Source organism: Pipistrellus kuhlii, unplaced genomic scaffold (assembly GCF_014108245.1).
Source record: "Pipistrellus kuhlii isolate mPipKuh1 unplaced genomic scaffold, mPipKuh1.p scaffold_m20_p_16, whole genome shotgun sequence".
Taxonomy (NCBI): Eukaryota; Metazoa; Chordata; class Mammalia; order Chiroptera; family Vespertilionidae; genus Pipistrellus; species Pipistrellus kuhlii.
Genome location: NW_023425471.1, coordinates 31,529,087 through 31,557,085, shown reverse-complemented (window position 1 = coordinate 31,557,085; position 27,999 = coordinate 31,529,087). Strand labels below are relative to the sequence as shown.

General features: G+C 43.3%; 1 protein-coding gene across 4 annotated transcripts in view; it reads right to left on the bottom strand.

Annotated features, from left to right (window-relative positions):
• Positions 1–18,084, bottom strand: part of PCDH19 (protocadherin 19) — a 116,345-nt gene extending 98,261 nt beyond the window's left edge. For 2 of the 4 annotated variants that reach the window (XM_036440019.2, XM_036440020.2), the window contains exons 1-2: positions 13,928–18,078; positions 9,832–10,159 (exon numbers count right to left, since the gene is read on the bottom strand). In XM_036440019.2, coding sequence (XP_036295912.1) covers positions 9,832–10,159; positions 13,928–16,074 — 2,475 coding nt within the window. In that variant the 5' untranslated portion in view covers positions 16,075–18,078. Of the gene's footprint in view, positions 1–9,831; positions 10,160–10,847; positions 10,989–13,927 lie in introns of all 4 variants that reach the window. The other 2 variants (XM_045582437.1, XM_036440018.2) reach the window with 2 other exon arrangements.
• Positions 18,085–27,999: the final 9,915 nt, after the last annotated feature.

Here is a 27,999-nt window from a genome sequence, read left to right as displayed (position 1 = left end):
GAATAAAAAGCTGCTTATTTCCATAATGTATGGCCTTCAACAGCATGAAAGGTTAGATAATTTATCATGATATACAAAATAGTTCTCAAGAATATCTAACTTAAAAAGATCACAGTGACTTCCAGCTCTGTGAATTTTGAGGTCATGTGATAATCAATACAATTTATATTTAAGTGAATTTGTGTTCTTCTGAAAGGTCTGGTTTGCCAGACAAGGGGAGTGTTTCTCCTACTCATCTCTAGAACAAGCACAGACTAACTGAGGCAAGCTTAGTATAGTCATTGCTGCCTTTATAATAAAACTCACATTAGACATGGAGACCTATTTGAATGGGGAGACTACTGAATTTGGATGTACACACTCACAACTCACATTAGACACAGAATATGTCACTCTCATTTAAAACTTAAAGGGCTATTGTGTCACCTACTTTAACTAAGTTCCTTTCCCTTAATACCTACAGAGCAGACACTGTCATTACAAGGACTCAAACCTTAATGCTGTATAAAGACCCTCAAACCAATGCTGCAAAATTCACAGAATTACACTCAGAGTTGCAAGAGAACTTGGAAATCTCCTGACCAAATCTTCTCAAATAAATGTTGCAGAATTAGTACAGTTTAGCATCTGTTTAGTTTTGTCTTTAGAATCTTTGATGTCCTAAATTCTGATTTTCTTAATAATAGCTTTCAATAAACTAAATTTCCTTTTTTATGAGGTTTCTAATTTTTTTTTTACTAGTGACCTCTTCCCTTATTCCAAAATTATAGACTTCTAGATTGTTATCTTTGGGGATACAGTGACTTGGGGTCACTCACATATTAGAGATAACTGTTCTGTTGGAGCTTGTTAGGGTCAAAGAGTGAGGAGAGCAAGATATTGCAAGAGTCACACAGATTTTTTTATCCCATGAGCCACCAAATCTGACACCATTCACAGCCACAGACCTTTGAAGTTCCTGTTTTTCTTCACCTTCCATGATCTCTTCTTGAGATCCCAGATGGTCAGATGTGCAAAGACCAAGCTCCTTGATGCCATTTCAGTAATTCCCAGTGCCATAGTATTTCTAGCTTACCAGTTTTATAAGATATTACAATGTATAATAGTAGTTTATGCAAAGGCAGTTTAGTTTTCTTTCCACTGCAGGTATTACCTTATTGTATTTCTTACTGCAACAAAGCACACACCTTTTTCCATTTCTTAAGAATTATCAGTAGATGTAAAATTAGAGTGACCCAGAGGTGTAAGGGGACACACATCTCGTTAGCAAGCTCACACGTTACACAGAAAATTGGTGTTTTATATTTGAGATTTGTTTCTAAAGAGCCACAACTATTACATTGTTTAGCAATTAAAAGATCAGGCAAAAATCCACTATGAAAAAGTCATTATTTAATACTAATGACATCATATTCTCTCCTCTGTGTTCTTAGGAACAAACAGTGCCATTGGTGCACTTCATCACTCAAAAGTCCATATTTGAGAAAATGGAAATGAACTAATTAAAGAAATGACCAGTACAGCAAGATCATAGTCAATGCCAGTTTTCTGAGTGCAGCACAGAGGGGGAAATCAGTCTTCCATTACCTATATCCAGATGCATCTGTTTATCCCTGCATTTCCAGAGTCCTGTCTCCCTAAAACATGTCAAGTTTCACATATGAATACTAGATTACAGACATCTTTCATTGAAAAAAAAAAAAGAGTTGCTTAAAGGTTAAACCCATCACTCTAAATGCAATCTAATCTAGTCTCCCTACTCATGCATCTAACTTAGAAAAGATATGGTTTATAGCAAAGTACCTGTACATATAGGCAACTCAAACCAGATTTCCTCAAGCCAAGTGAATTAAAGAGGAAGAGAAAGGCTTGAAGTAAAATTATGCCCAAAAAAGACAAAAGAGAAACTAAGCCTCAGAAAAAAATATGTACAATAAATTAAAAGTCCCTATAAGTTTTTCTGAAGTTGAAATTTATTAACAAAATAATTATTTGGCTGCCCATTACTTAACTTAAAATAGTCCCCATGAGATCTGTCCCTGCACTTTATCAAATTGGAGTGCCTTAACCTCACATTTAGGGAGATCACACCCTGATATGAATAGGCTTCTAAGTTTTTCCTATGGTGACAACCAGCTGGATATCAAAGTTGGGGAGTAGGATTTTTAACACATAATCTCATAGACTATGTACCATAAGGCCACCCCCTAAAGGCTCCATCACCACAGAGGCAGAATAAGTGGGTGAGAGACACACAATGTCTTCTCTCTCTCTCTCTCTCTCTCTCTCTCTCTCTCTCTCTCTCTCTCTCTCTCTCTCTCACACACACACACACACACACACACACACACACACACACACACACATACACACCTACCTACCTAAAGGGAGAATCTGCCCCTTATATTGACTTTATCTTCCTGCCAACTTACACAGGGAATTCATTTTATTCAGAAGAGGAAACTACACACTCTGAGAAGAGGTGCCCTTCATGCTCTGGAAATCAGATTTAGGAGTGAAAATAATCCAGGAAGCAGAGACCGCCAAGGCCAGTGCTAGTGGTAGTGAGTGAGAGCATCTTGTCACAGAACAGTAGACAGATGGGCCCCTGTGGGAGAAGCTGAAAACTGGCCACCCTGGCATTCAGAGACTTAATGGAGCATCCAAAGACTATGCACATCAAGGCAAGTGCTTAAACATCCCACACGAAGAAACCCTGGTGCTAGTCCATGAACACAGCTCAAGGAGAATGCAAGCCTCACACTAAGCTCCTTGTCTACTTCAATTTCAAATGATCTGCTCAAAACTAAAGACAACTGCTCCTAACATCCATATGTCTGTCAATCTGTCAAACTCTCACTCTGATTTTTTTATTTCTGAAAAATAATGTTCTTCCTTCACAAATGCTGAATTTAAAGGAAGTCTAAAAGAGCACTTCCAAAGTAATTCCCAGGATCTACTCAATTCAGGAAGCCCTTATTGATTTGGGATCTTTAAAGTGGGAGCTATCTCTTTCAGAAGCAAGTGAAACACCGAAGACAAAAAGCACCAAAAACATTCCTGTTATGATTCTGTTCTTCCAGCCACACACATACAAAATGTGAAGAGATAGGAATAAGATGGGAGTGGGGTAGCTGTAACCTTCTATTTCATTTTTTAAAATCCGGAACAAATATGAAATGTCTTACATTTGGTAGATACGTATCTGTTTTCTCTGGACTCCATGTGTTTTAAATATTACATAATTAAATGTTTTTCTAATTAAGTGAAAATCAAAAAGAAATGCTAAACAGTGAAAATCCAAGGGATTAGTGAAATAGCCCACCTTCCAAAGGTTTTGTAAATCTTGCCAAGTGAGAAATCTCACTTTAAGCAAATAAGGTATGTGACAATCCAGATTTACTTGTAATGGAAATTAGTCAGAAGTTGATCATCCCCATTACACAAGGGCTCTTTCTTTTGCAAAACAATCCACCACAGGATTCCTATAAATATGGATTGTCACCAATATGGTTAACATGGGGGGTCTAATTTATAAAACAAACACTCGATTGCTGCACAGCTTTTCGGGAACACACTGTGATTCAAAGGTCCTCCTGTAGAACCCAATTTCTATTACGTGGCAGAAAACACTTTAAAGTTTCACCAGAGGAAAGTCTGCCAAGCAAAATGAAGTCCAGTTGTGGGCCTGGATGAGTCGTTTGCCTTTTCTGTAATTCCATTTTCATGCTTATAAAGTGGAAATGCTGGTCTGTTCTGATACCTTTTCTGGGAGTGCTATGGAGTGGTGTAGTCCTAGCCAATATTTTTAAGCAAAATGCCGAATACTAGCAAGTTGGAGCCCAAGTTCCTGGACCTGGCAGAGCTGTTCTTCACATAGCTTCAGTACTTTTCTCACCATTCCATGGGGAAACCTAGGGAGGCACTTGCAGCCTGGCTACACCCACTGGAAACAGAGTGATCCTCATCATGCAGCCCACACAAAAACTACTCGTAACTACACAACAGCCAAAAAGGAAATGTAACTTGAAGAGCATTTTCCTCTACAAACAACTGATCCTCTGGGACTTTCACTTCAAGCCTCTCCATTGTTCGAAGTAAATGAGGCTCACATTAAAGGCCAGCCAGTCACACAGCAAGAAATCAAGCTCCTCTCAGTGGGGGAAAATGGCAGCTCCAGAGCCAGCTTCCCGCCTCTCACACACAGGTCTCTTGTACAAATGACTTCATTTACCCACATCTGAGACACTTGATCCTGCCAAGCTTGGCCTTCCCTAAGCCCTGGAAACTGATACACATGCAGAGGGTTCAACATCTGAAACTCCAGGAAGACGCCTCAGATCCACTGCATTGCCATAAGTGAAAGATTCCAGCTTTGCCAAGAGGTGACTTCATACTTTTCAGTCCCCTAATTCCTAACAAATGATACTCCAACCCCCTAGCTTCAGCCCTGGGCACAGTATACTAAAGTCACAGCAAAGACTAGGGCAGTGTTAAGGAGGCAAAAGTCTACGGGTCCTCTCACATTATAAATCTGACTGACAATCAGAGAAAAACCAGGAGCAGCCCCAGGGACCCAAACAAGTGGTCCTCTGATAAGAGGAATTCCAAAGCCTCAGAGCCCTCTATAAAAAATGTCCTACCTCCAGTCCCCTAGGGAGAGAAATCTCAGGATCATTAGCAAGCCTCTGTCTGAGCTCACCTTTGGTGAAGGCGTATGGGGAAAGAGATGATCTCTAAGGTAACCAGTTAATTGCCAATAAGGAATGGTAATAATAAATTAGCAAATAACTAATTGAGTTCTGTGGCAGTTGCATGGAGACGACAGAATAACGGTTTATTCTAGAACACATCTTGCAAGCGGATCCCCACTGGGAAACACACTACCTGGGTTAGATTTCAAACTGGATAATAAGGTACAATATAGGTAATGGGTGACCCTAGAATGTCTTAGTAGAAGTAGAGCCATCGATTTTTAAAATTAAACTTATTGGAGTAACTCCTATTAGTAACATTATATAAATTTCAGGTGTAAAACTTTATAATACAACATCTCTATACTCCATTATGTGATCACCACCCAAAGTGTAAAAGAAAATTGGACTAAGCAGTCTTGAAAAGATATTTTCCATTGCTTCTTTCTGCAGCCTGGAGCTTACTTTTGACTCTTAGGGATAAGACTTAGATGGTTCCAAAACCCTGTCATAACAAAGAAAGTAAAGTGAAAAACACTCACTGAAGTGTTTGTTGGTTTTAATTGGAAGTAGTGAGTGCTTTGTGCTATTTTCTATTTTATTATCCAAGCCAGCCTCAACATACTCATTTATTTTCTAGTGATTTCTAAATCTGTTATCTAACAGGTTTGTGGCTGCTTTTCTAGTTTCTTAGCCTAGACTTTCATTCAAATCACTGCAAATCCCTAACTTTAAAACTCTGTTTTAGGGACCAAAGCATACCGAGCTATATTTTTCTTCTTATTTTCTTCAAAGCCTAATTGGTGCTTTAGTTTCATTACTTGCACTAAGATAACATGCATTGAGACTTTTGGTAGGATAATTGGAAGCATTCAATTCGGTCTGTCACATACATCCTTGTGCTGCAAGCTCTCCCACCGGTACTACACTGCTATTTATGAAACTGTTTGGTGAGTGACCATAGCAGATCATGCAGACACCCTTAGAAAGTCTCATATCAAAGATGCTGCTGTTTACTAACAAAAGGTAAAAAAAAAAATAGAGAACTCAAGATTCAGTTTGAAACCAAAATTTAAGTCCCTATACACCTATGATTAGAATTCTGGAATCTCTTGTCCATTATCACTCTCCTAGTGCTGTCAATTTAGAAATATTTAACATTAGAAAACTAAAAGTTTAAATGCCTCATCAAAGAGACTGGGTGTTTGGGTCATTTCACCCCTTCTGAAGACAGGAAAAGGTCTCACCCAGTCTCCATTACAAGTGGAAGAAATGAATTGCATTTTTTTTTCTTCAGCAATGACCACAGCCTGGGTGACAAATAAGGAAATGCAGGAATACCGATATACAAAGAAGTTACACTTTTGAGCATCCAGTGGAGCCCACTAGACATGCTTCTGTTATATAAGATTGAAATACAAGTCATTTGCCATACTAAGAAGCCTCTAAAAAATTTAAATGTTTTTAGAAAAAAATCTTAGCAAACTGACAAACCTTCTTTCTCCTCCATTCTTTCTTCAAACTTCCCTTTCCCTCTCTTCACCCTCCAGACCATACACACTCGCCCCTACACACACACACACACACACACACACACACACACACACACACACACACATTCAATTACACATATACTTAATCTATGGACGAAGTAAACCAGAATTCCAATGAATGAATCCTCAGCTTTCAATGTAAAATATTTAAGAGATACCTCACCATCACTAATTCTACAAAACTTCTGTCAACAGCAAAGACATCCTTCACTTTTCCTCTTCAAATTTGTGTACAAAGCCACAAAATCCATTTAACTTATTTCCTCATCAGGGTACTGCTAAATAATGATAGACTAATACAATCTGGGCAAGATTATCTCTGTAATAGTAAAGGTTAACCTTCAGTTTTCCAGATAATGCTCCATTCCTTTTACCTTCCTTCCTTAATGGCATTTAAAGTCACAATGTTGATTTCTAGAGCCAACAATGCTCAGGTGTGTCCACAATTGCACGCTAATGCAAAAGATAAGCCCAAATCAGAACCAAACTTTGAGAGCTCAAGAGTAAATCTACATATAAATTATGGCAGGTCTAGCATAGAAGGAGGAGAAAGGGAATACTAAGAAGAGTACAAAGTAGAAACACTTGTATTGTTTGCAGCAAAATATAGTGGTTGTTCTTAGCTCCCCACCTAGACTAAGACCTTTGTAAGGGAAGCATCTACCTCTTATATTTATTTGGGATCCTCATGGTACCTGTCGCACAACTGAGCATACAGTAGAAACAATGCTGATCAATTTGTTCTAATACCAAGGTTATAAACTTCAAAGTGTGATGGAGTTCTGTGAGGGAAGTTCTGACTCCCCTAAAATGGCATTGCTAGTTAGCCCTAAAACTGTACTGCAGCTAATGAAAGGAACAGAATGGGTTTATCACAAGGTATATCCGCAGAGGAACCAATGTATACTGATCTTTGGTTCCAATATGGAAGAGTAAGAATGTAATATATGTTCAGGAAAGAGATGTTATCCTGATTTGAAATGATTTGTTTATTTGGCTGTCTCTAGGTAAGCTCCCTGGAGACAAAGATCAAGTGTTTTATTTTTATATCCTAGGCAAGTAGTACAGTGCCTGGCATATTACTATATAAGTATGCAATAAATGCTACTAGGTTGAATTAATAAAAATGGTTTAATGAAATAACAATGGTTTCATGAAAAAATAAGTGTCATAAGATCTAATAGAGACTTCCATAGAATCTTATATTTATCACATTGTAGTACTTATCACTCTGTAATAAGGGTTTGTTTCTTAAATTAATCCATTAATTAATAAAGAAAATGTAAATAAATACATCAGTGTATTACTATCCTAGGAAAGGCGAATATCCCATTTTAACCAATAGTAGCACTTATCACTCCATGCAAATCACCTATTTGTTTGCATGCCTCCCCAATATGAATGTGCATTCCTTGATATCAGAGACCATCTTCTTTATTTCTCAAACACTGGACCCTAGAGAAGACCCTTACAGGGAGTACACACTCAAAAAATATTAGTTGTATTTATAAATCAAACATTCCTACTCATCTATAGAGTTCACTGTACCTCAAGTATTCTACCTAATCCATATTGAGGGGCCTCTAGTATGAGAAGAAAAAGAGAAGTGCCATTTTCCTTATGTGGGACTTTGTGACATATTCAGGTTAAATTGACTAATTCATGCATGGCTGTATGTGGGTCTATCCCCTTTCAGAATGGGTTTGTCATATGTTAGAAATATACACTTAACTGCACTGTGTTTAGTACACACTGTCTTGGCCCTGACTAGCCCTAGATACTATATCTATGTGATTTTGTTAAATAAGGAGAACATCTAGCTTTATAGTCAGGGTTAGGATCATAATTCAGATTTTCAATGGCTTTTCTAAATAATTAGAGCAATACTTTGTTTAATCCTGCCATAGGATAATTTTAGAAAGAACACCAAGACTTTAGGTAAACCATGCAGACATTGTCATATGTCTCCTGCCCCTTCCACGTATCTCATAGACATCTAGGCTCACATTTCTCTAGAACCTTGAATTGATTGCATAAGTAATTACCAAGCCCTCAGGATTCTCTCTTTTGTACATCTCCACAAGCTATAACAGCAGCACTCAAACCCATAACTTTTTTACCTCTATTGCTTATATATATCCAATATCAATACTCTAACCACACCACCTTGTAGGTATTACCTATATAGAACCAGCCTAAATTCCTCTTTGGTTACAAGTGCCTAGGGAGTCACACTTAGTTGTACAGACTATTGCAACAGTGATTCTCCAATTATCGTCCTATTTAAAAGACACCTATGTGTCAGATCCTTTACATTGTGCAACATCATATTTTCCATGGACCAACCTTGTGTGGTAGATGTGCCCATTTTGTAGATGAGAAAACAGAGACTCAGAGGGATTCCATAGCAAGAGGTGTCCCCCATATTCAAAATCATGGTCTATCTTATTCCATTCAAAGCACCATCTCTCCCTCTCTATTGCAACCATTTTGTATGCATCATAGCCTAGGTATGTCAGGCTGAATTATTTCTGAAGCAGGAAGGTGTCACTGAAAGAACATTCACAGAGCTGCTCTGTGAGTCTGAACAAATTCCATAACATCACTGGATCTCCATTTTATCATCTATTGAAGGGCAATGTATCAAGACCCTAATTGTAAGAATTAAAGGAGACAGTGGTTGAGAAGGTGCTTTATTAAATGTGGAAGTACCCTCCAAGTGTGCAGTATTCCAAGTATGCAGTATGGTGTTGCATTAGTGGCCTGGAAGAGGGCATATGCCTCCCAGTGCATCAAATTTTCAACCAAAGAGGGACTTAAGCAATTCATAGAAAAATAAAATCAACTTTAGAACTGTATTTATAGTTTTTCACCCAGTCACACACCCACCATCATCCACATTTTCAGCCTCTTTCCCTGAGATATTTCTATAGATGTCAAACATTAGACCATATAGTGTTTTTTAAAGAATGCTTCCATTTTAAAACATTCATTCTCAGTAAAGATAAACAGCTAATTCAAATGCATGGTTAATCCCTGAAATTTTCATTATTAATGACAGTTTTAAGCTCCTCGTTTTTCAAACATCACCATAAGACCTACTAAGAAATGACAAAGTGGCTTTTTAAATTTTTTGCTAGCCTTCTTTTTACCATCCCATCCATATTTTTGGCAAAGCAAGCATATGACCAAAGAAGGGGGCTGAATCACCCTTACCCTGGGAAATTGGTTTCTAGCATTTCATTGTTAATCCGTCTTTAACACTACTTGACTCTTTCTCTGCCACTTTAACTAGCTGGCAAACATGCCCTATTTGAAACAGGTGGAGCAAACTCATATTATGCCAGAATACTAGGTATTTCAAAGGTGCAGCCCCCTTGAGTTCCCACTCCCAAAACCCACCCCTATAAAGGCCCAATATGTTGAGTTACCCTTTGTCCCAAGAAACACTGGTAGCAGACCTTGATTATGGAAATGGGCTTAGGCAGAGAAGCCCTTTCTATTCCTGCCAGAGAAGGTGCCAGTGTAGGGACCTATGGGAGAAACTTTGGGTAAACCTCACAGTGCCATTTAGATGCACTCACCTCAGGCAGAGGCACACCATTGATGATCAGGTCTGGCTGCTGGGGGCCCTGGCTGTTGAAAGAGTGATGATAGATGTGGTTGGCACTGGTATTGCGGGTATTCTGGTTCTCCACATTCAGGAAAGTGCTCTCAGAGCGGCGGCAGCCCAGGGGCAGTGTCTGCTGGTGGTAGTCGAAATAGTTGAGGGACGAGGTCAGGGAGGAGCAACTGACAACGTTCATCTTGTCTGTCTCCTCCACATCACGGGGTACAAGGCGAATGTCATTCTTACTGATTTTTTTCTTCTTGCTTGATTTCTTTTGATGCCCATAGGAGTACTCAGCGATTCTATGTGACAGAAAAGGCAGGATGTATCGCTAACGCCCTCCCAAACCATGCATTGATTAATAAACATTAAGCACCCCAGAAGTTGCACCCATCTCTGCTCCAGCTTCTTATTTGGGTGCATTACATCATCGGGTTCCTCCCTGTGCTCTTTACATTGGAAAACAAGCTGAGGGCCATAAAGTTTTCTTATTAAAAATAATAACTGCCCACACCCCCTCCCCCCGCAAAAAAATTTTCTGTACTTTGGATTTGGAATTTTTTCATTGAGAGTGGCCATTTAGCAAGGATGGGGGGAATGGGAAAGTTGAAGCTATGGGAGCAAAAGCATGAAAATGCTCAAATCTGGAGCTTCCCTGGAAGCCAAAGTCACTCCTGGGTGAATGAAGAAGCAAGTCTTAATTAAACTGAAAAAGAGGTAGAAGGAAATAAAAAATAACCCTCTTTCCAGTTCCTCCAAACATTTTCCATGTGGCCAAGACCCTCAATCAGGTTCCTCTATGATTGACCTGATGAGTTTAGGACTGGGGTAGGAAAACAGACCCTGTGTTAACACATTCTTGGCTCCTCTCTTCCACACCCTCCTTCCCTTGGCCATAGCCCTGCTCCTTTCCACTCCCCTCCCCACCCCACCTCTCCAGGCGAAATCTGATAGCCAAACCCATTTGAATGAGGGGAAATGCCTCTTTACCTCTTTCCCCTTAGGCTCACTTTCTCCTCAGCCTTTTTGTCTTGCTCCTCGCTAATGGGAGAAATTGAGATGCAATGCTGACACTTGCTGTTTTGTCCTTTTATAAAACAGCCCAGGAGACAAGTGATGGTTAAACAATTACTGCAAAGGAATTTAAAGGTTAGTGCATTCAGCATCCTTCTCCATTCAGGTGTACCTACAAGCAGCTGTGCTGCAACTGGAACATAAAGAGCTAAATTTAATTAACACTGACACAGACCCAGCAACGTGCACCAAAGACACCAAGCATTAAGACTTTTCAAAAGAAATACATTAAAATGTAGCAAAATTATCAAAGTCACTTATTGTTTTGCACACAATGATTCAGCCTATTGTTGGAAATTCAATTTCTGTGCAATAATCAGCAAAATAATAGGGTTAATAAATAATACAGGTTGATCTTTGCAAGGGAAAGACGGTGTCTGTATTTTCACTGGACAAAGCTGATTGTCTGAATACAAAAAGAGAGCCCAATTCAAGTAGTAATTGCAGATCATCTCACAAGTCTCATAAACGGTGCATTTGAGGAGAAGGCTCTGCAGATGCTGAGAACAAGAAACCTCTGCCTAATACATGGAAAGACAAGCTCTTCAACTTTTGTTTTCTAAAAAGTCTGAGCACATAGGGAGATTACATGTCTCCAGAGGCAAATTCTTGCTCTGTCCCTGTGATTTTCAAGAGTTAAGCAGTTGTGTTCCCCTCACCCTTTGGATCAGTATTTAAGCTGGCTTGCAGTGATAGCAAGCTGATGCTACTGGGGTTTGGGAGCAGATAAAATCCCCAAAACCCCAGGATGAGGGTTGATTTTCTTTTCTAATCTGTTTACTAAATCAATGGTAAGTTCTAATCATTTTGTTTACCCATGATGGGTAAGTTTGGCAATGCCTTGCCCAATTATTTAGCTGAGGCATTCGTTGGGCAGCCTTGTCTGTATTGAGCAATTATTTAATTAAACTGTACTTGATTAATCCCAAACCATCACAGGGAACAGTGGTCTTTACAAAATTCACATGTGGGTGAAGTTGGAGAGCACTGAGACTTTTTTTTTTTTCCCAATTCAAATGCTCTCCTCCCTGTTTAGTGATTTTCCTGGCAACCTCTAGGAAAGAACTCTCACTTCTAGCCATACATCACCAAGAAGTGGCAAAGCCTTCAATATCTTTATCACAAACTGATTTCTTTTTCATCAAGGAAAGGGTCCTATGCATTTACTTTATGCTCAGAAAATGACTTAAAAAGAGCCTCCTTTATCATTATTTCTATATAAATAACATTTTATAGACCCTGCATTTTTCCCCTATAAAAATCACCACTGGCCCTTGCAGGTTTCAAAGGTAGAAGAGCAATATTAATTTCCATGTCTCCCATCTGAAATGACAGAGCTGAAAAAAAGAAAAGTCATGGCCATTTCAGTAGTAACAGGATTAAAGCATTTATGAGGCATTGCAGCTGCTCTTTTGTGGCACCTGATTGATATTCATGTGTGGTTAGCATTTGTCTACTAACTTGTGTAACGCAGAGAATAGTAAAAGGGAAACAATAATTGCATGGCTGTTACATATTCAGGGGACGCTAATTCACAGAAGTGTGCATTTCAGATCATGTAAAATACAAATCAGACCTATTTTGACTGATTAGCATGCAAGCACAGATGGCACAAAAGACACACTGGGTGTGTAGGTGTGTTGAAAGCGCACATACACCTTGGTTAGAAATAGCAATATCATTCATTTTCAGAAAACGAAACAATTTTTTCAACCATTTCGATGAGACACTGCTGGAAAAAATTACATGTATTATCCTAAATTGGATTCTATAAATACTTAGATTTTTTCCTACCCAATTGTAAGGAAAGGCCTTCTAATGTGCTTATTACAAAATATTAAAAAAAAAAACAACAGTATGTGTTATTCCAATTTCCATATTTCTTCTCTCTCTCTCTCTCTCTCTCTCTCTCTCTCTCTCTCTCTCTCTCTCTCTCTCTCTCTATCTCTCTCATACACATACACACACACATCCTGATCACACTTCAAAGGAGGCTGAAACATAATAGTCCATAGTGACATCCACTGGTAGGAAGCAGATCTTAATACAACACATTAGAGGAAAGCACCATCAACTCCAGAAGTTTGCTATTTTTTACAAAAACATCTGGATGCAAAGTCCTGTCCTTCCTTGGAATGTTTGGCCTATACCCCACCAACCAACCAGATATTTGAAAACATACACATGACTACTAGACTTTCACTTTGCATAACCAGATGTTTGGGAACTGGATACAAAACAAGCCAAGAAAACACTAAAAAAAAAAAACACTAATCACTTGCTTCCCCACCCATTCCTGTTCCCCCTTCTCCCCAACTCTCCATTTGGTACCTCACATTTCCACTCACACGCTTTCTTAACACTTCATTTCTACAAAGTGACAGGGCAACTATCAGCACTCCCCCTCCTTTCAGTACCTGTCCCCAAAACACTGTGCCTCTGAAATAAAGTTATAGTACTTGCTGGTTCTGCTGAAAATCTCTCTCTCTCTCTCTCTCTCTCTCTCTCTCTCTCTCTCTCTTCTCTCTCTCTCTGGTTCTGCTGAAAATCTCTCTCTCTCTCTCTCTCTCTCTCTCTCTCTCTCTCTCTGGTTCTGCTGAAAATCTCTCTCTCTCTCTCTCTCTCTCTCTCTCTCTCTCTCTCTCTCTCCCTCCCTCCCTCCCTCCCCTCCCACCCCATTTTTTTCTGCCCCAACTTCATGAAGACAGCTGTACAAATTTTAAAATGATAATTGATATGCTGCTCATCATCATTATATGACAGAATCCATTGAGCAGTATATTATTATCTTCCAGCAAATTGTCAGATCAAAAGAATTGATCAAGGCGGACTGCCACAAACTCCTCCCTCCCCCCCCCCCAAAAAAAAAAGAAGCTCCGTAGGTACCAAGCATGCATTTAAGTAGGAAACAAAGGCACTGGGATTTTCACAAAGCAACACGGATACACCTTTTTCACTCAAGACAAAAAAAGGAAAGAAAGAAAAGTTGGCTTTACCTGCAGTTGTAGGTCCGGATCTCTTTGTTGTCTCGCTTGCACTTGATCGCCACGAAGATCATAGTGATAAAGAGGATGCCTGCAATGGAGCCCAGAGCGATAATGAAAATCAGGGACAAGTTCACTGAGCCCATTGACTCTTGGGCGTCCAGAGCGGGAGACAGGTAGATTAGGATGAGAGCAGAGGCGGAGAGAGATGTCTTGCCATGGTCGTGGGCCACCACAATAAGTTCATAGGAACCCTTGGAAGTCTCGCTGAATGTGCGAGTGGTTCTCACTTCACCATTGACTTCGTCGATTTCAAAGAAGCCGCGATCTCCCTCGGTCATGTCATAGGTGACCCGGCCGTTTTCGCCCTCGTCATAGTCCTCTGCTTTCACTACAGTCACCAGATAGCCTATGCCGGAGTTGCGGGGGATGTAGACTTCAGCCGTGCCATTGATCAGTGGCGGGGCCATGATGACTGGGGTATTATCATTGACATCTAGGATGATGACCCTAACTGTGGCGTTACTCTGCAGGGAGGGCAAGCCACCATCCTTGGCCAGCACCTTGAATTCGAATGCCTTGGTCTGCTCGTGGTTGAATGATCGCAGCGCATAGATGTCACCGGAGTTGGGGTTGATGGAGACATAGGTGAAGACAGGCATGTCCCGCACCTGCGATGGCACTATCTGGTAGGAGACACTACCGTTGAGACCTAGGTCGGGGTCTCGGGCAGACACAGAGAGAAGATAGGCGCCAGGAGTGTTGTTCTCCTGCACAATAACCTGGTAATAGGGCTTGGAGAAGTGCGGGTGGTTGTCGTTCTCATCGGTGATTTGCACAGTAAAGGACTTGGCACTCTGCAGCATGGGCACACCGCCGTCGCGCGCCTGGATTGTGAGGTTGTACTGATCATGCTGCTCACGGTCAAGCCGTCCGTCCACCAGGATAGTGGAGAAGCTCTCATACTCTTGCAGCCTAAAAGGCACATTGCCCAGCAAACGGCACTGCACTCGCCCATTGAGGCCGGAATCTCGGTCAGACACCCTCACCAGTGCAATCACGTAGCCTGGAGGGGCGCTCTCGCTCACCTCCACCAGCTCGCTGTTAACCGACAGCAGGTTGATGACCGGCGGGTTGTCATTGGTGTCCAGAATGCTGACAGTGACCTTGCAGTGTGCCGGGATAGAGTTGGGCCCCAGGTCCTTGGCCTGAACGTCCAGTTCGTACACGTGGCCCTCTTCGTAGTCTAGGGCACCAGTGACCGTGACGAGGCCACTGTGTGGATCAATCTGGAAGAGCTCACGAGTGTGGTCATTGACATAGCCATAGAAAGAGTAGACCACCTGTCCATTGGTGCCTTCATCTGGGTCGCTGGCATTGAGGCGGATGACAGGAGTGTTTGGAGGTGAGTTTTCTGGCACACTCACTGAATAGGTGGACTCGCCAAACACCGGGTTATTGTCATTAGAGTCAGTCACCTTAATACTGAGGCCAACAGTGCCCAGGTGCGGCGGGTCGCCGCCGTCCAGAGCAGTGATCCGAAAGCTGTAATGCGACTGCTTCTCACGATCCAGGTTCTTCTCCACTACGAGTTCAGCAAAGCGCGAGCCATCGCCACGCGTCTTGATCTCCAGGCCGAACAGCTCATTAGGTGTGAGCTCGTAGGTCTGCACGCCGAAAGTGCCAGAGTCTGGGTCGTAGGCGCTGTCTAGGGGGATGCGAGTACCTGGGCTGGCCGCCTCTGAGATCTCCAGCTCGATCTGTGCCGTGGGGAAGCTGGGCGCGTTGTCGTTCAGGTCCTTGATCTCCACCTTAATCACGCAGATCTCCATTGAGCTGGACATGACCTCAAGTGAGATAATGCATTTGGGACTCTGGCGGCACAGCAGGTCTCGGTCGATCTTCTGCTTGGTGACCAACAGGCCTGAACTGGGGTTGATGTCCACCAAGTGCGGAGCCGAGTTGGACACCACACGGAAGGCAGAGGCCTGTCGCGGGTCCAGCGCAAAGCCCGCCTCACGGGCGTCCTTGGCCACGTTGGCGATCACCGTCCCGGCGCGCTGCTCCTCTTCTACGGAGTACTTTAGGTTAATGAGGGCGGCTGCTTGAGTCCATAGTACGGCCAACAGCAGCAGCACCGGCAGCAGGAGTGACTCCATGGCTGCGCGGGGCTCTGCCTGGCCTCGCCTCTCCACACCCCTCCGAGGACGGCGCCGCCGGCGCTCCAGCTTTCCGCTGACTTGGGCCGCCTGTTGCGCGCGCCCCGGGGCCCTGGAGGCCTCGGGAGGAGTCCCACCCAGGGCGGCCCGGCGGCGCGCGGGTGATACCCGCGCAGGCTCCAATGCTGAGGTTTCTGTGGACTGGGCGGGGGCTTGCGGGGGGCTCGGGGGCTCCAGGGGGCCGAGGGAGCACCTCGCGGCCCCGAGCCCCCACCCTCCAGCCCGGCTACTCAGTTTTCCCCCTTCAGAGTTAGCCAGGCGCGACTGGCCGCTACGTCGCAGGGCAGCGGGTCGGACGGCGTTCGAGTGGCCGGGTTGATGTGCGACTAAGTCTGGACCGCTCTTGGAGCCAAGGCGGGGAAGGCGGTGGGGATGCAGGGTGTCAGGCACTGCCCGGCCCGCCGCAGCGCACCAGCACTGGGACTGGCGAGCTCCTGGTCTGTGCACCTGGCATACGTAAGACCCCCCCCCCCCCCAGCGCTCCCGGCTCACTGCGAGGATGGATCCGCCTGGAACACGTCTTCCGGGGTCCGGTAGGGAGCCACACTAGCCTTTTTGAGGCGGGCTTGGAACAAGGGGGATCACAGGTGGGAGTTTGAGATGTGTCAAGAGCCGCTGGCGCCCAGGTACCTGGCTGAGTCGGATAGCAGTCCCAGAGTCAGCAAGGGAGGGTAGATGGTAGAGAGGCTGCTGAGAGGAGAGCACGCTCCGCGGTGCAGAGGTTGGCTTTGGAAGACTCGGGGGGGCGCGTCTGTCCAGAATCAGAGATGCATGCAGAGCTCCCACCACAAAGCGGTTGGACTGCGGGCTTTGCGTCTCAGATATCAAAGTTACTAACACACCCAAGCTTCCACGTCAAGTTTGTGAAAACCGGGCGTTGGTAATTTGTCCAAGAAAATCAAAGTCTCAGTCTTTCCAATTGCCCGATGGGGGCCGGGAATGGGGAGGAGGAAAGGGGAAGCGACAACAGTACCGGCCAAGAGAGGCGGGGCAGCCTCTGCGGGTTACCGGGGGCTTCTCTTCCTCCCTGGGTCTGGGCTGGGCTGTCGCTCCAAGGGCCGCCGCCGCCGCCGCCGCCGCAGCCGCCGCCGCCGCCGCCACAGAAGGAAGCCCTCCTAGCTCAGCGGCATGTCGCTGGGGTTCGCCTCAGCATCTGCCAAGGTCGACGGTTTTGTAGCCGCCAAAGTTTACTTGCATGAGAGTCTTGATTCCATCTTCCCGGAGAGGCGCTGGCCCCTCTGCGCTGGGCTCCCTCCCTCTCGGGCGCTCTCGCACTCGGAAGATCTGTCTGGCTTTCTCTTCCTTTCTCAGGTGGTGTTGTGAATGTGCGAGGAGAGGGAGAGTGAGTGTGTGGTGTGGGGAGTCTGAGTGTGGAGTGTGAGCAAGCAGGAGTGGGAGGTTTCGTATCTCAGATGAATCCGCTCAGCTGGAATGCCACAGAAAGCAATGCGCCACGAGCCCGCGCAGGGCTAGGGGCACGAGTGCCAGTGCCCCCTGGGCAAGCCGGGCATGGTGTGCAGGAGCTTTGCTGCCGTCTGAGCCCACTAGTCTGTCTTCCCTACGCACCCGCTGCCGCCGCTACTGCTGCTGCTGCTTCCGATGATGCCGCAAACTACTGGCCAGGGAGTCTGGAGAGAGGCTGAGAGAGCCGGAGCTGCCGAGCTGGGCTACGCCAGGCTCTGACCAATCAGCGCACAGCCCAGCGGGCTCCGGAATTGGGGCGGGGCCATGGCGCGGGGGCCAGGGCTGGGCGGGGCCAGCCGGAAACTTCCACACTGAAAAGACCAAGTGGTATCCCGGCCCCGCAGAGCCCAGGCGGGAATCAGGGGAGGCCTGGCGGGCTGGCCAGGTTGGGGTAAGAGGACAGGGAGGAGCGGGGCATGCTAGCGCTGCGGCCAAACCTTCCCAGGAACTGCGCACCTCTCCTGAGTCTAGAAATTGCAGGATGAGAGGGATTTGATTATCTGGGTGTCTTTATCTCCCTCATATATCTTCATATCTTGAATATCATATTTATATTTCTTTTTCTCTCCCTCCCCACTCCCCCTCTCTCCCTCTCCCCTGCCGTCTTCCTCCCTCCCTCTTTGTCTCATCGTTCTGGGTTTGTCTGCTTCTTTATCTTCCTCTCTTTTCCTTTCTCGGGTAGTGGAAGGAAAAAAAGAAAGGAGAAAGCTCCCTTGAGGTGGCCATTCAGCCGGCTCTTGGCCGATAAGTCTTCACTTCAACTGAGAATCAGGGAAGCCATCCTCCCCGACCCTCAACCCCATCCCTCCTCCCAGGACAGACGCAGCACTTCCCCCACCCCAGTAGGACCCGTGGCCCGATTTGGTTCGCTTTTGTCCTTTGCTTGTTAATCAGATGGGTTCCTTGGTATAGGGACTGAACCTTGAAAAGAGCTTGACACATTTCGTTGCCCCTCACCACACCCTGTTGGAGAATTTAGCTCCCTATAAATAAACTGTATGTTTGAGAAGAGCGGTAGAGCCAACGCCGCAGCGCCACACCAGTGAAGCCCAGAGCCGGGTGGGAGCTGCGGAGCTGGCGCGCGATCTGCCTAGGTCATCTGTTGTTGGAGTCGGCGCTGCTGTGCGGGGCGCCCCATCCTTCCCACGGGGGCCTCGGTCCCAGGGAGCTGCCAGCTCCGCTCCGGCGGTCACAGTGACAGCTAATGCAGGGTTTACGAGAGCTGGGAAGCGAGAGGCTGGCGTGGCTCGGCTGACATCAAACTCCATTTGCCTTCCGGACTGAAGGAGCCCTGGGGTCAGAGGGGGATTCCTCTCCACTTGATTCTGAGGCTCTTAATTAAGGTCACTGGAGGGGAAAATAAAAATCAGGTTGAATAAGTTGTTTATTTGTTTGTTTCTTTAAAATCATAAATTGGTGGTGGAGGGGACCTGCTTCTGAATTCACAATTCTTAGAAGGGTAAACCTCCCTTCTGAGTGAGTCCTCTCATATATTTGGGAGTCTCCGGTAAGCAAACTCTTAATTAACACAGCGACATTGTCCCGAACCTGTGAGCTTAAAATGAGACTCACTTTGCCCTTAAAAGAAAATTAAACAAGAAAAGAAAAAAGGCGTTTAGGCACAATAGGTTTTCTCAAAACTGCCATCTTCTTACAAAGAGCACCCCAGCTGCTTAAAAAAAATTAATCCTCCTAAGAGGAGCTAGTTTACCAGCCTTTACCCTTACAGAGGGAGGGAAAGACAGATTCTTCCCACTGAGACAGATTATCAGGAATAAGTTTGATTTGGCGGAGACCTAGGGAAGAGTGCAAGGTGCCTAGTCTGCTTTCCTCGTGGAGAAAGAGCATTTCACTCTTTTCCATTAGGATGCAATTCACCCCAGAACATCACGGGGAAAATCAAAGCATTTGCAGTGAGTATCATTTAATTTTGGTAATTTAGAGATGCGGATGGACTGGCAGAGTTGTGGCTGGAGGGTGTCTGGTGCCCTGTCCGGTTTTCTGCAGACCCTGTTGGAAAAATGGGCAAGTAGTGGAGGAGACTGACAACATGGCAGGCAGCAAGGGCGCACCTCGCAGACTTCACAAAGAGAAGGGCTCCCTTTGATTTATCACAGTTATTTACCTTTCATGTCAGCAAGTGGGAATGAAGTGCATTTTGTTCTAATTAAAAAGGCCTAAAAAGGCATTTGAAATGCTATCTGATCACGAGATGTGACTCGGGCGTTTGACAGCTTTCTAAAATATTGCTTGGACTATTTAAACAGAACAATTAGCAACATGCTAAAATGTTTGCATGCTATGCTTAGAGGCTTTTAGCTGTAAACTTTAAGGCGATCTGTTCCCCTTTAAGTTAAAAAAGAATGATGCTGCTTCCTTGTGGCGAAGGCTGTCAGGAACCCGCTGATCAATAAAAGTAAACTGGCGCCTCCACGGCTTGATTGAGCGGGAGCAAAGAGTCTGAGAAGTAGTCTTGGCCATTAACAATCCCCCAGGTAATGAGAAATGGAAGAATTACTCAGGTAAAATGATTAACATTGCCGTGGCATCTGAAAAGATGCACACACGATAAGAAGGCTGCGGACCTTTTACCTTGGGGAGTGCTAATAGAATGTCTATATTCCGCTGTCTTTTAAAGATAAATAGGAGAATTCAATTCATGTACAATGTCATTACCACTGTAATTGCAATCACATTGTAAAGACATGTTCAGCATTTGCAAAGACAAACGTGCTCTTAGATAAAGAGATGGCAGCGGGCTCCCTGCTTCTTGCTGGCTGTTCACATTGGAGTAGCCCCTGCTTTCCTCGCAGAGCACCCCAAGTGCTTCCAACTATAATAAACCGCTTTTATAGAAAAGAGACGTTGAGGGAGGCAGGGGTATGTGCCCTGCTTCCCTTCTTTACCACAGGCTCAGAGTGATAGTTATACCTCCCCTCTAAAAAGGCAGCTCTTCCACCTACCCCCCCCCCCAATCTATTTGTACTGATAATACTAACACTGCTCTCAGAATGTATTCTTTTTTTTCTAAGAGGCACACTTGGTTATTATACTCCAAGAGCTATAATGCTATTGAGTAAATGAGTGGCTGAAAACACCTTGATGATCAGGAATTTGTTAATAAACTGAATAAAATTGTTCTGCATGTAGATAATAAAAAGAAAAAGAAAGTTCTTAGTTTTAGCTTCTTTTTACTTCAATCCTGAAGGGAGCCCCGCCTCCTCAGCCTCTTATGAGACACAAGAGGGACATCTAGTGACCGTTCTCGGTATTTTTTATTCAACCTTTGCTGAGAAACATCAGACCCTGGGTATCAACTACAGTGCTATAGAAGACCAAAATGAGGATAAGAGTAAGCTAAAATAGTTTTGTTCAAAAAATTAAAACTGATGGTAAGAACTAACATACCAGAATATGAGAACTCTAGTATTGACAAGTTTAAGGGGGCTTTCTTTATTTCTTTTAATTTATTTTTATTGTTTAAAGTATTACATATAGTGGTAATATGTCTCCTTTTCCCCCCCATTGACCCCTCATCTCCTCTACCCCTCAGCACATGCCCTCACCCCCCAGTGTCTTTGTCCATTGGTTATGCTTATGTGTTCTTTAAAATGTTTGCTTCAAGCTCCAAAGAAATTAGCCTTCAAATAACTATTCTCTCTCTCCGTCTACATCTCCCCCTCCCCATTCTGACGCCCCACTCCTCTGCCCTTGCTACAGAAAAATGGATCATTTAGCTTGGCTTTTGTTGCATATCCTGGGAATTCCACTTTATGCAACCAAATTGACCAGCTGCCTGATGAGGTTCTCTTAGAAAAGCTTGATTTTAAGAAATAACCAAAGTCAAACTTTTCTAGCCTGCATATCTGATTTTCTTACTTAGGTTATAATTTCTTGAGTAGAGAAAATAAAAGAATGAAAATGGAAGAAACAGCAAAAACTTGAAAAGTGTCATTACTAAAGTCATCATCTCATTTAATCTTTACAATATCCCTGGGAGGTAAAGAAACTTTGCAGATGTGGAAGTCTACTTCAGAGCAGTTTAATGATTTGCCAAGATGACCTCATTACATAAAACTCAACCATTTCCCCTGTGAAATCAACAAGTGCTGGCTACGTGCCCAGCATTGTGTTAGGGACTGGAAATGTTTTTTAAAAGACCGTCTTTGCCCTTGTGAAGTTTTACTTTTAGTTGATTAATTTAATAGCAGTATATAATTTTGTATTCTATAGATTTTGCTGGAGTAGGAACCATGTTGATAACTTCCTGAAATTCTGTTCCCATCTACCCAAAGTGATTGCCCAATTTATACCACTCCCCCTCCCCCCATACACACACACATGCACACACTCAGACATCACATGAAAAGGCATTAAAAGCAACAGCTAGGAATGTAGACCTGCTGAGCAGGGGTGGGGTGCAGTTTCCACCATCCTGGATGCTGTTTCTGACCCTTTTGAAATACCAGGAAAACTAGGGAAAAGGGCCAAGAAAAGTCTTTGAAAATCCTTGTATTTTTTTCTCTCTCTTCCTCATAAACCCCTCCCATTCCCAACTTGTGAAAGAGAATAACACTGACAACTAGGGAGCTGCATCAGAAAAGCAAAGAGTAAAGAAAGTGTTCCTTAAGGACTAAAATTGTTCTTCATGGCACTGATGCTTGCCTTTTCTAAGAAAGATAAGAAAGGTAAGGGACTGGGGTGAAAAGAGAAAGCTATTAATCAGCCCAAGCTTTCCCATTTTGACAAGGTCCATATCCCTGAATAAATTATTCCAAACCTCCTCTGGGCTTATCTCCTCCCTATAGGAATGGCACTTCCCAGGAGGCCAAACCCCTGCTGCTGCAAAATTCATAAATATCCCTAAATAAGCATACATCACGGGGACCATTTAATTAGCAAAGACTAAATCAACAAATACACTTCAATAAAGGACACTGCTCTCTAACACGTTCTTTACTACCCTGAAGCGACTACCTGTGATGTTTGACAGCACCATTTGGGCTCTGGGTGTTATTGCCTTAACCTTTTCCTGTGAATTTCTCTCCAAGTGGATCCCAAATGCTAGTCTCCTAGGTGCAAACTCATACCAACTGTTATTGTTCCCCACCACCACACTTCAGAAAACAAAAAGCTCCCTTCAAAGGCACTCTGATCAGATTATGCCCAACCATTCCGCTACCACTTCCTGTCTCTCTCATCCCAAGGAGGCATGTAAAAGTGACATTCCACTGTCTCCAGAGGAAATGCTTTTTTGATAACTTGGAGAAAATAAAAACAAACATCAAATAAGAGAACTCAAAAACCAATTTAATTATAAAGTGCATCTACTTTTAAAAATTATATAATTATAAATTTAAAAAACTAGGCCTTTTTTTAGGCCAATCCATTTATTTTCACTGTTACCCCCAAACTCTAGTGCTTAAACCTAGTAAATAGATCTTAGGGACCTCAGTACCATGTGTAAATTCCTTAGATTAGAGCTCCAGACAAGGACTTGACTTTTGGCTCCCAGCCTAGACTTCTTGCACAATCTCTTCTGCTATTTCTAGAATGGTTCAAGTGGAGTGGGAAAAGAGGCAGAAATATCTCTGGAAGTAATGGGTGAGAGTGTTAAAAGACTACTGATCAAAATATCAGCCCTATAGGATGTGTCTTGAAGATCAGCTTTCCAAATAAAATAAAATAAAACAAAATAAAATAAAATAAAATAAAAACTCATTGCCTTGTCTTATAGGAGGTTGAGTTCTTTTTGTAGATATCCACAGGACTGGGAAAAAACAAACTAGATTTTTCAAGACTTAGAGATATATGGTCATGGAGGTGGAGTGAGTATGTGAACTCCATGTTATAGAACCTTTTACATTAAGTTCAAATAGATAGTAGCCAAAGAACGGATGAGAAGAGAACAACCTAATGAGTCAACTTCCTGATCTTCTTTCTCTAGGAAAAAAAGATAACCTCAATTGAGAACACTGGATCTTTAGTTCTAAATTACAAGCCTGGGCTTAGATTCTCTCTTTGTCCCTCCAAAGATTCTCTCAGAATTTCAGGAGTCGCTTTCTATAGGTAGCTCCCTAAGAGTTCCAACTGCTCTACTGACTGATCTTTCACTAAACTAGGAAACTTACAAGTTGGTTAATGTCCACTTAAGAAGGAAAGAAAGAAAACTAATAAACATGAAGAATTGCCAGTTTGACAGCAGCAGTTACATTACCCAAGTTAGCAATGTAAGTACAAAAGGCCTGTCACATGTGCTACTAACAACACAACACACAATATCTGTTTAGGTTGAAAAGCCATGGGGCAGTGGAGAGTAAACTGAAAAAGGGAGATCCCAAAAAGAAGCATAGAGAGAACCATAAAGAGGACAGATAGAGTAGAAGTGACAGAAAAATCATTTTAGCAGCAGAGAATTTATGTACAATTTTTTATTGAGGAAAAAACAATGCCTTGCCAGCTGGGAAATCATTCCAATTTGAGGTCCAAGAGTTTTGATATTAGCTCATTGGACTTGGGAAAGGAAAGCATATTAATTTGTGCCTGTGGCCTACAGCTGGGACCAGAATGGCCATAGGGAACCAATGACCTTTCTTCCAAAAGCTGGGAGTTGGGAAGGGTAGTAAAAGAGCATGCCCTATAGCATAGAAGACTACAGCTGTGCTGAGCTTGGCTGTTTTCTTTCAGCAAAGATTGCAAAAAGCAGTGACATCAGTACCAGGCAATATCCACTCAGGGATAGCAGCCTAGGCAGCAGTGATCAAATCACACCTTGCGCTTAATGATGGGTTGGTGAAAGAACTAACAGTCTTAGGGTGAGCATGCCCAGCTTGAGGCCCTTGCAGCTATGCGTTTTCTCAGAAATGAGAAATGGTGGAACTTGAGAAAGCCTCACTGTCTTGCTGTGCAGTTTCATTTGGGGGAACAGACAGTCAGTTCTGGAAGGCTAGCAGAAAAAAATGGACATGATTATAGCTCAAAATGAGATCCATCAATGACTTCGTTGCAGCCTCAGCCAAACAATCAAAAGCAAATAGTCAGCTTCTAAAATCAATGCTTCCTGAGATGATGAGCCAGCCAGTGGAATTGACATGGAGGGGGGAGGAGGGGGGTGAAGGAGGACAGAAAAATTCTCTCTTTCAAGCCACCCACCAAAGCAAACAGCTGCATTTTCTTGAAATAGAAGATTTGGTTCCTCACAAAATCAGAACTGCAGTCTCCTAGCAGAGTAAAACAAAGGAGCAGAGGGTGAGACACCCTTTGAAAACAAGAAGGCATTTTGGCAACAATCACAGGAGGGCTGCTAAGCCATTGTGCTCTTGGGATCCATCTGCTTAACTCCAGAACATCCTCTCTATACTTTACCTCCATCCAGATCTCAGATTGCAAGCCCAAGGTCAAGAACAAGGTTGGTTATTCAGAAAGAAATGGTAAAGTGAAAAAAGACAAACTCGGCCTGAAGATAAGAAGTGAGAAAAGTTGAGTCTGATTTCTTACATCCATGGAGGAAGTGCTGGGAGACACGGGAAAGCCCTTTTGATTCTTAGTGACATTCCAGGAGAGCAAAAGTAGGTTTAATTAAATTAATGTAAAGTATATTTTAAAATTAAAATTGGTATGCAACTTCTAATCAGCCTAGAATTTGCTGCTGTGAGAGACCATTGAGAGAAGCATAGTCACTGAATTGTTAAGGACCAGAATACTTTTATAGCTATTAATTATTTTGTTAAGTCATGCAATGTAAGTGAACACTAGCAAGGTAATCAAATTGCATGCTTCGTAACAGAAATCTGGGTTATCTTAGGGGGGTTATATATAGAGTCTCTCTTCAATGTCAATGTATCTGAAGACATCTTCCACTGACCCCTCTTCCTAAAGTAAAGAGAATAGAAAATTATGTCATTATAGGATATATATATATATATATATATATATATATATATATCAGTATATCCTCTTTAATAAAAGAGAAACATGCAAATTGACCATACCTCCACTACACCTACAAGCCACACCCACCATCCAATCGGGGTGAGTATGTAAATTAACCCAGCCAAGATGGCAGTTAATTTGCATATCCAGACCAGAGTGAAGACTGAAGACAGTGTAGAAAGAAGCCAAGTGCTGCAGAAGGGAACAAAGTTGCAGAGAAGCAAGCGAGCGTGGCAGCGGAGAAGGAAGGGAAGAAGACAGGGCAGGGAGAAGGGAGAGAAGCAGGCGGAGCAGCGGAGACTACAGCAGCAAGCCCTATTGCAGGAATCTTCCTGCAAGGGACCTCTAATATATATGGCATCATACTTAATCTTACTGTTTGTGAAACCACCAGATTAAAATCCCAGAAGAGGTAATCACCTACAAGAGTCAGTAGAGATTCACAACTCTTAATTTCACATCTTTTCTAATACATTTAGGAGATTCATGCATGGGCCTCCCTTCCTTTATAACTTAGAGCTTTGAATATAACTTAGTGAACCATTAACCTGTTCCAATATGGCATTAGATTTTTCTAGCCAAGGAGAGTAAAATTAATTTAGTTCTCTTTTCCCTAAGAAATAAATAGCTGTCACACAGCTTTAGAACACAGAGATCAATGAAATTTCATCATCTTTTGAGAAAAAAGAGATCTACATAGAGTTTAACCAAAGATTTCCTACTATAGGCAGACCCTGGTCATCAAGAAGCCTTTGAAGACTCTCACGGGTTTCTGTTGAGTCTTGTTTGATCTCCAGTGAACATTATAATTATTGCAAAGCAGTTTTACAATACTCTATAAATGCAAAAAAAATATGTCCAGCCTAAGCAACTAATCTCTTTTTTTTCTGGAAGTGCCCAGAAAAAGTTCAGGTAGAGAGAAAGGCACTGGAGACTCAGAGACTGGGGGAGCTGCAGTGGGCAGGGGTCTGGAGGTGTGTGAGTGCATGCAGAGAGGACTGACTGCTGAAGTTGCTGCTGACTTTTCCTAGTGGAGGAGTCAGAAGCTCCTGACTACACTGAACCCCAGTTCCAGGCAAGCCCCTGGGAACCCATGCTCTTATGGGTGAAATATGTACTGTCAGGCAGAAACTCATGGGAGCCACAAAAGGCAGAGGTATGGAGGCATGCACACAAGTGCACACAGAGAGGACGGACTGCTGTGTGTGCCACTGGCTTTCTCTAGCTGGAGGGAACAGGAAGCTCTAAAATGCACTATACTCCAGTTCTGGGCGAGAATCTGGGAATCCATATTCATTGGGGGAGAAACTGGACTGTCTGGCAGTGGGCAAAACTCGAGGGTGGCTTTCTCTCAGAGGTGCTTGCAGCAATGACCGAGGGACAGTGATGCCCAGGGACCTCATAGGGCAGAGCTGATGGGAAGCCAAGGCTGTCTGCTCAGCCCTGAGACTCTGCCCCATCCAAACTGAACACAGAGGCTTTTGCAATTTTGCAAGTCTGGTCTCATAAGGCTGTCTCCAACACAGAAGTTTTCCCAGCGTAGACACAGCTGATCCTCACAGCCAATTGGCCTGGAGGTCAATTCCTCCCAGTGATACCAACAACAATCAAGACTTAACTACAACAAAGCTATACACACAGTCCGCAAAGGGGTACACCAAGAGTGTCCATCTCAGGTAACTGGGGAGGCCAACCCACTGGGCCATATAGGACACATAGCACTCAAATCTACTCTACCAACTTAGGGAAGCAGCGAAAATGTAGAGACAAATAAACAGATCACAAACAAAAGAAATGGGTGAAAACAAATGGCTGGATATAGAGTTAAAAACCATGGTTATGCCGAGACCAGTTTGGCTCAATGGATAGAGCGTCGGCTTGGGGACTGAGGGGTCCTGGGTTCGATTCCAGTCAAGGGCATGTACCTTGGTTGTGGGCATATCCCCAGTAGGGGGTGTGCAAGAGGCAGCTGATCGATGACTCTCTCTCATTGATGTTTCTAACTCTCTGTCTCTCTCCCTTCCTCTCTGTACAAAATCAATAAAATATATATATTTTTTTAAAAAAAAAAAACATGGTTATAAGGTTTTTCAAGAATTTCCTAGTAAAGGCTGCTAAATTTAGTGAGATCCCTGAGGATATGAAAAAGAACCAACTAGAAATTAAACATACACTGACTGAAATAAAAAATATTATACAAACACCCAACAGCAGACTAGAGGAATGCAAGAATAAAGTCAAAGATTTAAAATACAAAGAAGCAAAAAACACTCAACTGGAAAAGCAAAAAGAAAAAAAGAATACAAAAAATTGAAGATAGTGTAAGAAGCCTCTGGGACAACTTCAAGTGTACCAACATCAGAATTATGGGGGTGCCAGAAGAAGAGAGAGAGCAAGATACTGAAAACCTATTTGAAGAAATAATAATGACTAAAAACTTCCCCCACCTGGTGAAAGAAATAGACTTAC